The following is a 12983-nucleotide window of genomic DNA, read 5'->3' on the forward strand; positions in this document are numbered from 1 at the left end:
ACTTACATTTGAACAATGGAACATAAAACATAATGTAATCAAGCTCCCATCACTAGTGGAAAATATACTTTTTATAGCTATTTTTTATACCTATCAAAATTCAGCAGCTATAGAAAGTGGCACAATAGCAATTTTGTAAATATAAGAAACTTTTTTACACCGGTTACAATAAAAATAGATATAAAAAGTTTTTTTATAGCTGTTAGTATTAGAGGAGGTATAAATTATTGATTTACACCGGTTAAATATTATATATGGTATAGATTATTTTACATTTTCAGTTTGTTTTTCCCGCAATACTTTCTTTTCTGTGCAAAACTTCATGTGGATTACCATTGTTGTCCATTCAGTTGTGTTGAGGTGGTTGGGTAAAGCTCTTGTTCCCGTTTGAAGTTGCTCGTGTTTCTCATTCACTGTGCGTTTCTCATCTTCTTTTTCGCGTTTGAAGTTGTTCACGTTTGGGTAAAGCAGCATTTCTTTTTCTCTTTCGCACTTTAGAGAGCATTTCTCAGAGTCGTCTTCCTCACTTTCAGTGGCTCGAGAGCTCAACCTTCACCATCACAAAGCATCTTCCTCACTTTCAGGTTAGGGTTTCTCCCGCACTTCCTCATCTTCCATCGATTATAATCTCATTCTACCAATTATAATCCATTTCCACCGTTTAAAACCCCTTTTCCACTGATCAATCGGTCCATTCTAGGGTTCCTTGGTTCCTTCACGGTTTTGCATCGATTAAACAAGTTCTCTTGAGGGTCTGAGGCAAACATTTTCTATTTTAGTTTCTTTTTGCCACTTCAATTTATGGTTAGAAGGTGGTCGTGAGCGTGTGCTACCAGGAAACAACTCTTACAACTCAGAGAGGTATTTTTTACGTTATTGCTGCTTTAATGTTATGGTTAATTAATTATACTTTTTCGAGAGAAAATATGTTTATTGCATCTGTTGGCTAGATGTTATTCTTTTCCTTTTAATTTGAAAATTGTGGCTAATTAAAATTCTTTGATGTTTAGTGATTGAATTCTTCTGTGCGTATTGCTTTCCTTGACCTGTAAACATGATTACAGATATATAAATCTACTTCCATTCACATTTTCTAAGCCAGCCATTTTCTTCATAATCATCTTTTTCAGATTCCTAGTGAGCATAATTGTGTTTTCACTCTGAAATATAAATCTATTCTTGGCCTCTGTATATTGGGAGAGTTAGCATTATGACACTTCATTATGGAAGGCTTTTTTTAAAAGCAAAGAAGCTAAAATTTTAGGAGTTTACTATGAGCAACCTTTTGTTGCATCTGGTTTCAGCAGAATGCTAGTATCCCATCTTAACCATTAATATGTGGGTTGTTAAGTATATTTTGTTAGGGAATTAGTAAAGTGTCACTTCCCTATGGATATTTCTCCTTGTGAATCCCTTAGATCATTGACCATCTGCAACTGCCCTAGAACAACATCTACCACCTACGTGATGCGTCCTTCTCTTCATACTTGAACAACAAAGAAGATCCTGTCTGAATCGGGCCATGGCTTCGCCAGCAACAGAAAGGAGACTCTTCACCATGGAGTAAAGAAGGAAGATGATGGAGAAATTGGAGTATTTGGGGCTGAAAAGTACTTCAATGGAGAGAATATGGAAAGCCCCCAAAGAGTTGCTAACAATGATGCAAACAAGTACCAGCCCCAGAAAGATGAACAAATAGCTCTAGTAACTAGAAAGAACAAAGTTCAGTATGGAACTCCAAGTGTTCGGTCTGAGTCAAGTTTGAACAGCCAAAGTGCACTGTTACAAAGTGGTGTGAGAAATTCCTCCAAGAACATGAAAAACAAATTGCGGAGGAAGAGTTTTCTGGCTAGTCTTGGTTGCAAATACTATTGTTCTGACAGTAGTTCTGTTGATATTAGTGACCATGCAGGTGAAATCAACTGCAACAAAGATGCTAGTAATGGAAAAACAACTTCAAGAAATATCTTCAATGCTGATCCAGAGGGTAGTCATTTGGTTAAAATGACTAAGCCTCATGAAGCAGAAATCTTGATCAGCAAGGCTGCCTATTTCCAAAGGCCGGAGAAGGTTGCACAGGGATTGAGCAGAGAGAAAAGTTTATCACTCTCATCTGTGACTTCTAGCTTAGGAAATCAACTGGTCAAACTGCAACTTCAAGTAGAGAAGCCGAGGAATTCATTGGAAGTGTTTGGCTCTCCAATATTGGATAGCAGGAGCAAGTCCTTGAGCTTTGATAGAAGGTTGGCAAAAACATCTTGGGAAGCTGCTCCTAAAATTGAAGAAACTGACTTCTCAGAAAATTCTGGTGGAAACTACAATGATGCTGAGAGTGATGCAAGTTCAGACTTGTTTGAGATTGAAAGCCTCACAGGCAAATCCAACTCCTTCCTTGCTAGATCGACATCCAATATTGTTTCTAGCTGTGCTAGCCCCACAACTTGCTATGCACCAAGTGAGGCAAGCATAGAGTGGAGTGTAGCCACTGCCAGTGCCTTAGAGTACTCAACCATGTCAGACTACGATGATCAAAGGTCAATAGCCACCACTAGGAGTCCAATTAGAACATCCTTAGTTTCCTCAAATGCTAAACCATAAGTCATCAAAGAGATGCAGAGGAGGCGTACTAGCTCATAATTAAACATCAAATCAGATTTAAAACCAATGCAATTTCACTTTCAGAATTAAAACTAATACTTAAAAGTTTAGATTGTTAGCTTGCCCTGATAATCGGATCACAGAGAAAAATTAAACTGTAAGAGTATATTCTCCGGTTCCAAACAGAAAACTTGTTTTGAAGTGAGGTGTACTATCAGGTCTTAAAGTATAGTAGAACACTAAGGTGTACATTTTGTCGTTCATTTCGTACTCATCGTCAGTGGTCCATTAGTGTTGTGTTTCACTGCTTCTTTCATCGACCAATTTCCGTAATTGGATCTCAGTGCCAATGCGTCATCATGCAGCAAGAGAAAAATACACCCACGGAATTGTTATTCCTTTTCTCTCAAATTTACGTTTTTTTAACGTATTTACCTGTAGATTTTCCTTCCCGTCCTTTGTAGCTGATACTCCTTTCATCAGTATTTTGATTATGTTTTCTTCGTCCAATGTAGCTGATCCTTGACAGAGAACCTACAAAATCATTCTGAAGTTAACGCTATTTACAAAAACAATAATTATTACAATTATTAGATCAGATTTCATACTTTCCTAAATAGTATCTTTAGATTCCGTGTATCCTAATTTAAGGTTTTTTAATTAAAGACAGCATTACTTATGTTGGGTACCGATGTCACACGTCATGTTATGCATTGCTGACTGCACATTTAGCTCCCAGACTTGAGGTATTTTACCCAAAGTCTTATTTTGCAAGACAAACTTGCTGTGTTGGTATATACATCATAAAAATACATATTTTAAATAAAAACCAAATATTTGATATATAATAGACACATATATAAAAGTATTTACTTTTTCCCTCTACCCCAGTGTGTCTGCTGCAGAATAGTGGTGTGTCAGAGCCATTATTTTGCAGCAGCAAAAGATGATTCTGTTAAGATCTGGTGCAAAATAAGGTGATCCGATTTATACTATATACTTGTAATAGGTTAAGAAATGAGGTGATCATATAATTTTGTATGAAATCGAAACCCATTTATAGATAATTTTATTTTGCTTGTATACCTTTGTTAATTGTAACATGTCTGTATTTAGTATACGATAAACTTCTGCTCTAATAATCAGTATTATCTTGTACGTTCCTTGAGGCATAGGTTAGACTCTAGAAATTGGTTTTATACTTGTAGGGAGTTTCTATTTGCATGTCAATGTGGCATTCATTTGTTTCTTTAACCCAGACTTATGCTCTCTGTTAAGATTCCTCCAACAACATTTCTGAAATGTTTTGTGGAAAACTAGTCTTCAAAAAAAGAATCGTTAGAACATATTGAATTATATTTTTCAAGAGATATGTCATTTATTGCCATTGAAATTTGTGCATGATTGTATGCCATGGATGGACGTTGATTTTAAACTAATATCTTTGAACCATACATGTTGCTTCTCTACTTACACTTTTTGGATTCGCTGTTAAATCTTTACTAGGTAAAGAGAATATACGTACCTTTACCAGATGAAAATGTTCGAAAGCTTCTGTTAAAACACAAGCTCAAGGGTCAAGCATTCTCCTTACCTAGTAAGCAATGTGCTCATATTTTATGTTGTGATACTTCTTTTGATATATGAGTACTCGGTGATACCACAGAGTGTATTTCCTGGTTATTTATTCTTCTATAGGGTAATTCTGAGTTTACTGTGGCTAGCTTGTACCTTCATATATTCTGGTTTCATCTAAAACTTAATGCCAAATTTGGTCGAATTAATCTACTGCTTATCGTTTGCCAAAGAAATACTTGAAAATGCAAAAGTTTTATTAGTTGTTAGAGATGTTATTTTCTTGATATAACCATCTAATTTAAACTGATATAAAATTAAAACTGATATATTAATAAATTAAAATTAAATAACAAATATACCCCTCCAAAATTTAAACTGATATAAAAGAATAGTCATACGTCAGAATATTAAAAATATCTTGATAATAAATTAAAATCTCAATTTGTCAATTGCAAAGAAAGACCTAAGTCAATAGTTAAACATTCCCATTGGTTATCTTAATTTTATCAACATATTCTTACACCATGTACTTTGTTTACAAAAGATTAAGACAGTAACTGACAATCTAGTTGTAACAAATGTGACTTTCCTTTTAGATGTAGTTGATTTCCAAAGCCTAAGTTCTCTTACATCATGATGAAATAGAGATATAACAAGGTTTAGGTTTAAGATAGTTAGTTCTGTAACAAGTTTTATAACTTCAAAACAATGGAAGTATATTATTTAAATTGCTTAAAATAATATTTTATACCAAAATATAAAATGCCTCTGTAATTGTTGTATGCGTTGAATGTTTGAAAGAAACCTACAAAAATGAATAAATATATATTACCTTAGACTTTGAACTTCCAGTATAAAAGAGTAATGACATTTTCGGATCCCTCAATTTTTTAGGCTATCTCTACACCTCCTCAAGGAAGATAATGAAACCTTTCCTTCCTTCTTTTTTTTACCATAAATAGGAGGAAAAACTGTACTATATAAAATAAGTGTTCGAAGGAAACTGTTTTTTTTTTAACTTTTCTAAATTAATCCATAAAATATAACTATTATTTCAATACATCCTTCTGTCAAAGGTTTAATTACTGATTAACAGAAGACATCACATGACAATATTTATCTTCAATAAATCTGAATCATCAAATAAATTATTTAAAATATAAATTTATGACATTTTTAATTAAAAAACTCCAAATAAAAAAATATCAATAATACCACCGGCCACCATACCATCCGGAAAGTTTCAAAGAAAAAATCATTTGGGATAACTCATCCCAATAAAAATATCTCATTTCTCTTGCTCTTGTTGTAAAAGTCATATTTATACTTTTGACTGTTGTAAGGTGGTTGCTTTCACAGATAACAATGGATCGGAGTTGGATAAATTTGATACGTACAACAAATGAATATGAAAGTGGAGTAGAACAATTTCCTGAATTTGCAAAGATGAATGTTCCAGACAATAACGAAAGATTCTACTGTCCGTGTGTTAATTGTTTGAATGAGTGAAAACTACCAACTAAAGTTATTCGAGAGCATGTTCGATGTGATGGATTCCTAAAGAGATACACAAAGTGGACATGGCATGGTGAATTAATAGACATGCCAAGTGTAAGTGACTCTTAAGTAGAAGTAGAAGAAGTTGATTTAGAGATGGGTGATCGGTTAGAGGACATGATATGTGATGTCGGACATGATTCCTTCCAACGTGCTCATATGTATGACAACTTGTGTAGTGACGCAGAAAAACCTTTATATCCAGAATGCACTAAGTATACTCGATTGTCAGCTGTGTTAAAATTGTTCAATGTGAAGGCAAGAAATGGGTGGACTGATAAAAGCTTCACAAAGTTGCTTGAGTTGTTGAGTGACATGCTTCCTGAAGGTAACACATTTCCAACACGCAATTATGATGCGAAGAAGATATTGTGTCCCATGGGTATGGAGTATAAAAAATTCATGCATGCCCAAATGATTGTATTTTGTACAAGAGCAAGTTTGCCAAGTTACATCAATGTCCACAATGTGGGCTATCACGATACAAACAAAAAGAGGGTGAGTCTGAATGTGATAGTAAGAGTCCTCCTGCAAAAGTCTTACGGTATCTTCCTCTTGTTCCATGATTGAAATGCTTGTTCAATAACTCTAATGATGCAAAACTCACGAGATGGCTTGCAGATGGACGTATAAAAGATGGGAATTTGAGACATCCAGCATATGCAATGTAGTGGAAGAATTTTGATTCCATGTTCCCTAATTTCTGTAAAGATTCAAGAAACATTAGGTTTGGACTTGCTACATATGGAATGAATCCATATGGAAACTTGAGCAGTAAACATAGCTCGTGGCCTGTGATGTTAGTGATTTACAATTTACCTCCATGGTTGTGCATGAAACGCAAATATGTGATGTTATCCTTGATGATCTCGGGTCCAAGACAACCAAGAAACGACATTGATGTTTATTTAGCCCCATTAGTTGAAGATTTAAAGATGTTATGGGAGGAAGATGTTGATATGTTTGATGGGAACAATGGTGATTCATTCAAGTTGCATGCCATGGTATTTTGTACTATCAATGACTTTCCAGCTTATGATAATTTAAGTGGCTATAGCACTAAGGGTCATAAAGCATGCCCTATATGTGAAGAAGGCACATGTCATCGTCAATTACAACATGGAAGGAAAACAATATACCTTGGACATCGAAGGTTTCTTAGTACAGACCATCCATATCGTAAATTAAAGAAAGCATTTGATGGGTGTCAAGAAAATGAATTAGCTCCAATGGCTTTAAGTGGATCACAAGTATATGAGCGTGTGAAGGACATTGGGGTTCTTCTTGGAAAGACACAAAAAAAGGCACTTCAAGCAACATATGGAAGAAAAGGTCAAATTTTCTTTGATCTCCCATATTGGAGGGTACTTGATCTCAGACATTGTTTAGATGTTATGCATGTAGAGAAAAATGTTTGTGATAGTATTATCGGAACGCTCCTCAATATTCAAGGGAAAATGAAAGATGGACTCAATACTCGCTTGGACCTGGTTGAAATAGGTATAAGAGAACAATTAACTCCAATATCACATGGTAAGCGGATATACTTGCCTCCAGCATGTCACACATTGTGTAAACAAGAGTTTTTGTGAATTTTTACAAGGTGTGAAAGTTCCACTGGGTTACTCTTCTAATTTTAAACGAGTTGTATCCATGAAAGATCATAAATTACTTGGGTTAAAATCTCATGATTGTCATGTATTGATGCAACAACTACTACTAGTGGCTATTCGGGACATATTGCCTAAGAATGTTAGATACACATTAACAAGATTGTGCTTCTTTTTCAATGCAATATGTAGTAAAGTTATTGACATTGAGAAGTTGGATCAACTAGAAAATGAGGTTGCGGTCATATTGTGTCAGTTGGAGATGTATTTTCCTCCATCATTCTTTGATATTATGGTCCACTTAATTATTCATCTAGTAAGAGAAATTAGAATTTGTGGTCCAATATTCTTACAATGGATGTACCCTATTGAGCGATACATGAAAATATTAAAAGGTTATGTAAATAACCAATATCGTCCTGAAGCAGCAATCGTTGAAAGATATATTGCTGAGGAAGCTATCGAGTTTTGTATAGACTACTTATCATATGTTGAAGCTATAGGGGTACCTAGGTCTCATTACCATGGAAGAGGTGTCGGTAAGGGTACTAGAAGTGCAAAAGTTGTCACCCTGAATAGAGCTGAAATTCTACGAGCACATATGTATATATTGAATAACACTAAAGAAGTCATCCCCTACTTAAGTGCTCATAAAGATATAGTTAAGAGAAATAATCCAGAAAGGCCTCAAAAGTGGGTCCTTAATGAACACAATAGAATCTTTTTAAAGTGGTTCAAACAACAAGTTCAAGCCGACCGTACAACTTCTGATACATTAAATTGGCTATCAAGTGAGCCAAACTTTGATGTCATATGTTGGTGTGGGTATGATATAAATAACTACACATTTCATACACAAAAAGAAGATGAAAAAAGCACCACTCAAAATAGTGGAGTAATGGTTGTGGCCGAGTCAATGCATTTCTCGAGTTCAAAGGACAAAAATCCTGTCATGGCATCGATGTGCTACTTTGGTGTAATTAAAGATATTTGGGTGATAGATTACACAAGTTTCAGAGTACCTGTTTTTAAATGTAAGTGGGTTGATGGTAATACTGGCGTGAGGACCGATGATCTAGGTTTTACATTGGTTGACCTAGAAAAGGAAGGTTATACTGAAGAGCCATTTATCATGGCGTCTCACGCAAAACAAGTGTTTTATGTCACTGATCCCGAAGACAATAGATGGTCAGTAGTGCTCCAAGGTAGAACAATGCATTATACTGATGACAATGATGAAGTCGTTCTTGATATTAGTGAAACTCCATCTTTCTCATCAAATATGCCAACCTTGAATGTTGATAATGAAGTACACGACGTCCATGCCATACATGATGATCACCACGAAGGATTATGGGAGAACATTGCAACTTGACAATGTATAAACTAAAATTTTAGATGTATTATATATTTTGCTTTGTTATTTTATCTATTAATTATTATTAACACTTAATGATTTATATAGGGAAATGTCTAGTAACGCACCATCTGGTGACCTCCCACCTTCATAAGGTGCGGACGACATTCATATGCCTCCCCAAAAAAAAGGTAGGTCTGGGGCAAGGTTGAGAGAGTTGGTAGCCACCCGCAACGCTGATCATAGGCTTCCCATTCGTTTTGATATGCAGACCTGTAAACCCTTGGGAGAAAATAGCACGAAATTCATTAGTTATGTGGCCTTGCTCGGTAGAAGCAAGGCATCCATTCTTTGTGATGATTGGGATCATGTTCCAAAGAATGTGAATAACCAGATATGGCAGAGCATCCTGGTATGAAATCTTAATTTTGATATAATGTGTCATTAACATATATAACTCATATTTAACATGTCATTCATTCTTATTGCACAGGTCACACATGACGTCCCAAACACTAATCTATTGAGGACGTAATGGATTTCATATGTCGGGGAAAGATGGAAGAATTTCAAGACTATGCTTACAAATCATTATATTTATGGTTCCAAAATTGATAAAAGCCCTTGTGAAAAGTATCAATTTCTTGATGAGGAAACACTGCAAGCCTTTAAGTTGAAGCGATTAGATCCTGCCTTTCAGGTAAATTCATTTTATATCATAGTTTAACTATTTATGTTAACATATTGCTAACATAATTAATTATCTATACACTAGGCTAAGAGGTGAGCTGCACAAGAGCAAAGAAAAATATCCACCCTCATATATTGTCTCGTGGGGGTTATGAGAAATTGGAGCAAAAGATGATGAAAGAGGCATCTGCCTCTAATCCTCCGATACGAGTACCATAACTCGTCTTCCACGCCATGTTACATGGAAGAGAGCTTGTTAAAGACCATCTGGGGAGTACACATCTGAGGAAACCACGAGCATAGTTAGGTGCATTGTAAGTCCATATAATAACAACATATGATCTCCCATATGTGATTAACTTAACTTTAAATATTTGGTTGTAGGATGAGTTGGTCGAGCAGAGCACACAAGGTACATTCAATCCCGAGGGCCGTGAGGACATATTGGCAGTTGTCATTGGTCATCCTGAGCATTCTGGACGTGTTCAAGGTGTTGATAAATTTATTGGCATCCTTCAATTCTTGGGTCCTCCAACAAGTCATCATAGTAAAGCCCATGTCAGTGAGGAGGTCCTCAAGGGTATAAGAGAAGAAATTAGACAGGAGATGAGGGAGGAAATGAGGGAGGAAATCAGCGAGATGAAGAAAGAGTACGGTGATATGAGAGCACAATTGAAGAAGGAGTACTCTGATATGCGGGCACAATTGTTAGCAGATGTGCGAGCAAAATTAGCCTCCTCCTCAAGCCATCCTAGGAATCTCCCTCAACCTTCTCATCTTTGTATAAGCACAAAGGAGAGTTGTGATGTTTCTCCTCAAAACGCTTCTCTCACTATTGATGCAAACTACGAGTTGTTTAGTGATGATGCCCTACAGTGTTTGGTGGCCTTAGGTAATTTATCTTATTATATTGTCTAGATGTACTTGTTTGTTGAATCATATTCTTTGACATATTTTACAAATATTATTTGGATAACTTAGGTAAAATGTATACATTGGAGTCAACTATACACCATGAAACCATTACAGCTGATATGATGAGAGTGGTGGTTGTAGACGTGCAAGATGCTACAGCTCGAGTCCTTGTGCCTATTGAGGATGTTCAGACAGTGGGACAGGCCCCTAGAAATTTTATCCTTTGGCCCCTTAGATTATCAAGAGCAATTGTAAAGAAGGTAATTGTTTTAATTAGGCACTTTATTGTTTTTATTAGTAATATTAATATTTTGTAAGTTTTTAAATATGTATACCAGGTTGAAGCAGAAGGGAAGGACGATATGAATGAATCACTGCAACAACCGTCGCAACCGCCACAACAAATAATTCTAGAACAACTTGGTGTGTTGGCAGTGAAGATCTCCCTTTCTCATATAGAGTTACAAATGCCTCCTGAAGTCACAAACATGACATCTTCGCTCTCTTTCGTCATATGTCAGAGGGATATTTTTGAAATTCTCTTTGGCACTGATATGTTATGTATATCAATACTACAACTTTGGTTGTTGTAAGTAAATTTCTACATTTATGAAGTTTAAATATATTCAATATTTTATTCTAACATTATTCATTTTCAATGTTTAAGGTATTTACATCAGTTGACCATTGAAAGGAAGAATGATCACATTTATGGTTTTATTGGCCCTGTTGCCATTCAAGGAGTTGGGAATAAAGGTGAAGAGGTCCAAAACTACCTCTTAGAGGCTTTTGTAAACGGAAAAAAGCAAGTGTACTTAGCACCTTATTTGCAACAGTAAGTATATAATTTTTATTACTAAAATTTTATATATGTAAATGTTATTTAACACTATTATTGTTTGAATCTGCAGGGGTCACTGGCAATTGTTACTAATTCTTCCTCAACAATTTCTTGTAGTTCTCTTATGTTCATTGCACAAAAAAACCTCACACTTTGGCAATTAAAAATACATTAATATTGTAAGTTTTTAATAATTTATTTATAGTGTAGACATATCTGATTTTACTAAGTTCCTTAGGACTCATTTCAATGTACATTTAACTTTATAGAGTGGTTGAGGGGTTTAATACCTATTTTGATCCCTCTTTGTGTAGGGTCTGTTCAAAGTTGTCCTCCTTTTTTTCAAAAGTTCACTAACATCCTACTTCTCGCAAAAACGATGCACATTAGTCCTTTTTGGTTACGGTGTTAAAAAGACTAACGGCACAGCTGCCCAACTGGCAAAAAACTGATGAGTTGTACAGTTTTGGTTGACGTGTTAAATTGAATTGCTGATTCATCCTGAAAGCAAAGGGATTCATGGTTGTTTTTCCCAAATTTAAAAGCAAAGTTAGGGTTATTGGTGATTCGTGCTACATTTGTTCTCAAATCTAAAAGCAAAGGTTAGGGGTCTTGGAGATTCGTGCTACTGTTGTTCCCAAATTTAAAAGCAAAGGGTTAGAGTTAGGGATGACTTCATCACAAAGTTGTTCTTCCTGTTCGCAGAAGTTACTCCTGGAATGAAAAATTCATCACAAACTGCTTCAGGCATCACTTTCTGCTTTATCAACAGAGCAGCCAATGGAACACCAAAAATGCACAAGATTGCTTCCTTTGCTCCTATTCCAGTGAATCCTGATGTCCTCACCAAATTTTTCATTATCTCCTGGAATTCTGTTTTTGTCCGTGTCTTGTTTTCCCCATCTTTACTCTTTTCACGCTTCTACATTTCCCATTAAAGCAAACAACAATCAACACTGTTAATTCTATCAAAAGAGAAACACTGTGAATTGCAATTTTTTAATCTACTTTTTTAACATACCCCTTTCCAACACAGACTATAAGTAAGAAGACTAACCTCACTAGCACTCACGAACGAACCACGCTCTTTGAAAGCTGATTGTTGAACCCTAAATCGCCCCGAAATCGCGAGTTTATTTTACCCCAAATGTAATATCGCTTTAGGTAATCTTAAAATTATTTTAAATCATTTTAAATTATTTTATTTTAACACATATAATGAAGTCACAGTGCCACCACAACCAAAACTGTACAACTCATCAGTTTTTTGCCAACTGGGCAGCTGTGTCGTTAGTCTTTTTAAAGCCGTAAGCAAAAAGGACTAACGTGCATCGTTTTTGCAAGAAGTAGGATGTTAGTGAACTTTTGAAAAAAAGGAGGACAATTTTGAACAGACCCTACACAAAGAGGGACCAAAATAGGTATTAAACCGTGGTTGAGGCATATTCAAGGTTGCAGGGAACACATATCGTCTCTAGAAAGAAGTTGCAGTTCATTGCACCAAGTGTAAGTAGTTAATCTTTCAAACTATAAATACAATTATAAATTTTATGACACTTTATAAATTTAACTTGTAGTGCTCACGTCAACCGGGAAGCTTTGAGTGCAGATATTATGTCATGAGGCACATGCAGAAAATTATATCCGCAAATGTCATTGACTCATGGAAATTGGTAACGTGAACATTTTATAACTAAGATCTTAAGCCATTAATATTATAACTTTACTCAAACTATTCATTGTGTAGATATTTGATGACACGTCTCCAATGGAACAACATGTCATAAAGGATGTTCGGGAGCAATGGGCTACATTTCTTTTAACCATTTGTAAATGA

General features: G+C 35.4%; 1 protein-coding gene, 1 long non-coding RNA gene and 3 pseudogenes across 3 annotated transcripts; all 5 read left to right on the top strand.

Moving 5' to 3' along the window:
- Positions 1–319: 319 nt before the first annotated feature.
- On the top strand, positions 320–4317 carry LOC148197576 (uncharacterized). Its single transcript, XR_015786730.1, has 3 exons — positions 320–584; positions 701–861; positions 4105–4317. It is a non-coding gene; the product is annotated as an uncharacterized LOC148197576 (long non-coding RNA).
- LOC124833814 (protein PHYTOCHROME KINASE SUBSTRATE 1-like) lies at positions 1274–2791 on the top strand (annotated as a pseudogene).
- A 1224-nt stretch (positions 4318–5541) lies between the features above and the next one.
- On the top strand, positions 5542–7464 carry LOC148197577 (uncharacterized; annotated as a pseudogene).
- Positions 7375–8786, top strand: LOC148197578 (uncharacterized). The gene has a single exon (XM_088091579.1). It carries the CDS (start codon positions 7387–7389, stop codon positions 8716–8718), a length of 1332 nt encoding a protein of 443 aa, XP_087947705.1. The 5' UTR covers positions 7375–7386; the 3' UTR covers positions 8719–8786.
- Positions 8787–8872: 86 nt separating this feature from the next.
- LOC148197579 (uncharacterized) lies at positions 8873–12983 on the top strand (annotated as a pseudogene). The gene is made up of 10 exons (XR_015786747.1): positions 8873–9112; positions 9335–9400; positions 9775–10282; positions 10372–10565; positions 10644–10894; positions 10973–11140; positions 11217–11325; positions 12554–12652; positions 12724–12819; positions 12894–12983. The product of XR_015786747.1 is annotated as an uncharacterized LOC148197579 (transcript).

Source organism: Vigna umbellata, chromosome 5 (genome assembly GCF_029865625.1).
Source record: "Vigna umbellata cultivar VRB3 chromosome 5, Vumbellata_1.0, whole genome shotgun sequence".
NCBI lineage: Eukaryota > Viridiplantae > Streptophyta > Magnoliopsida > Fabales > Fabaceae > Vigna > Vigna umbellata.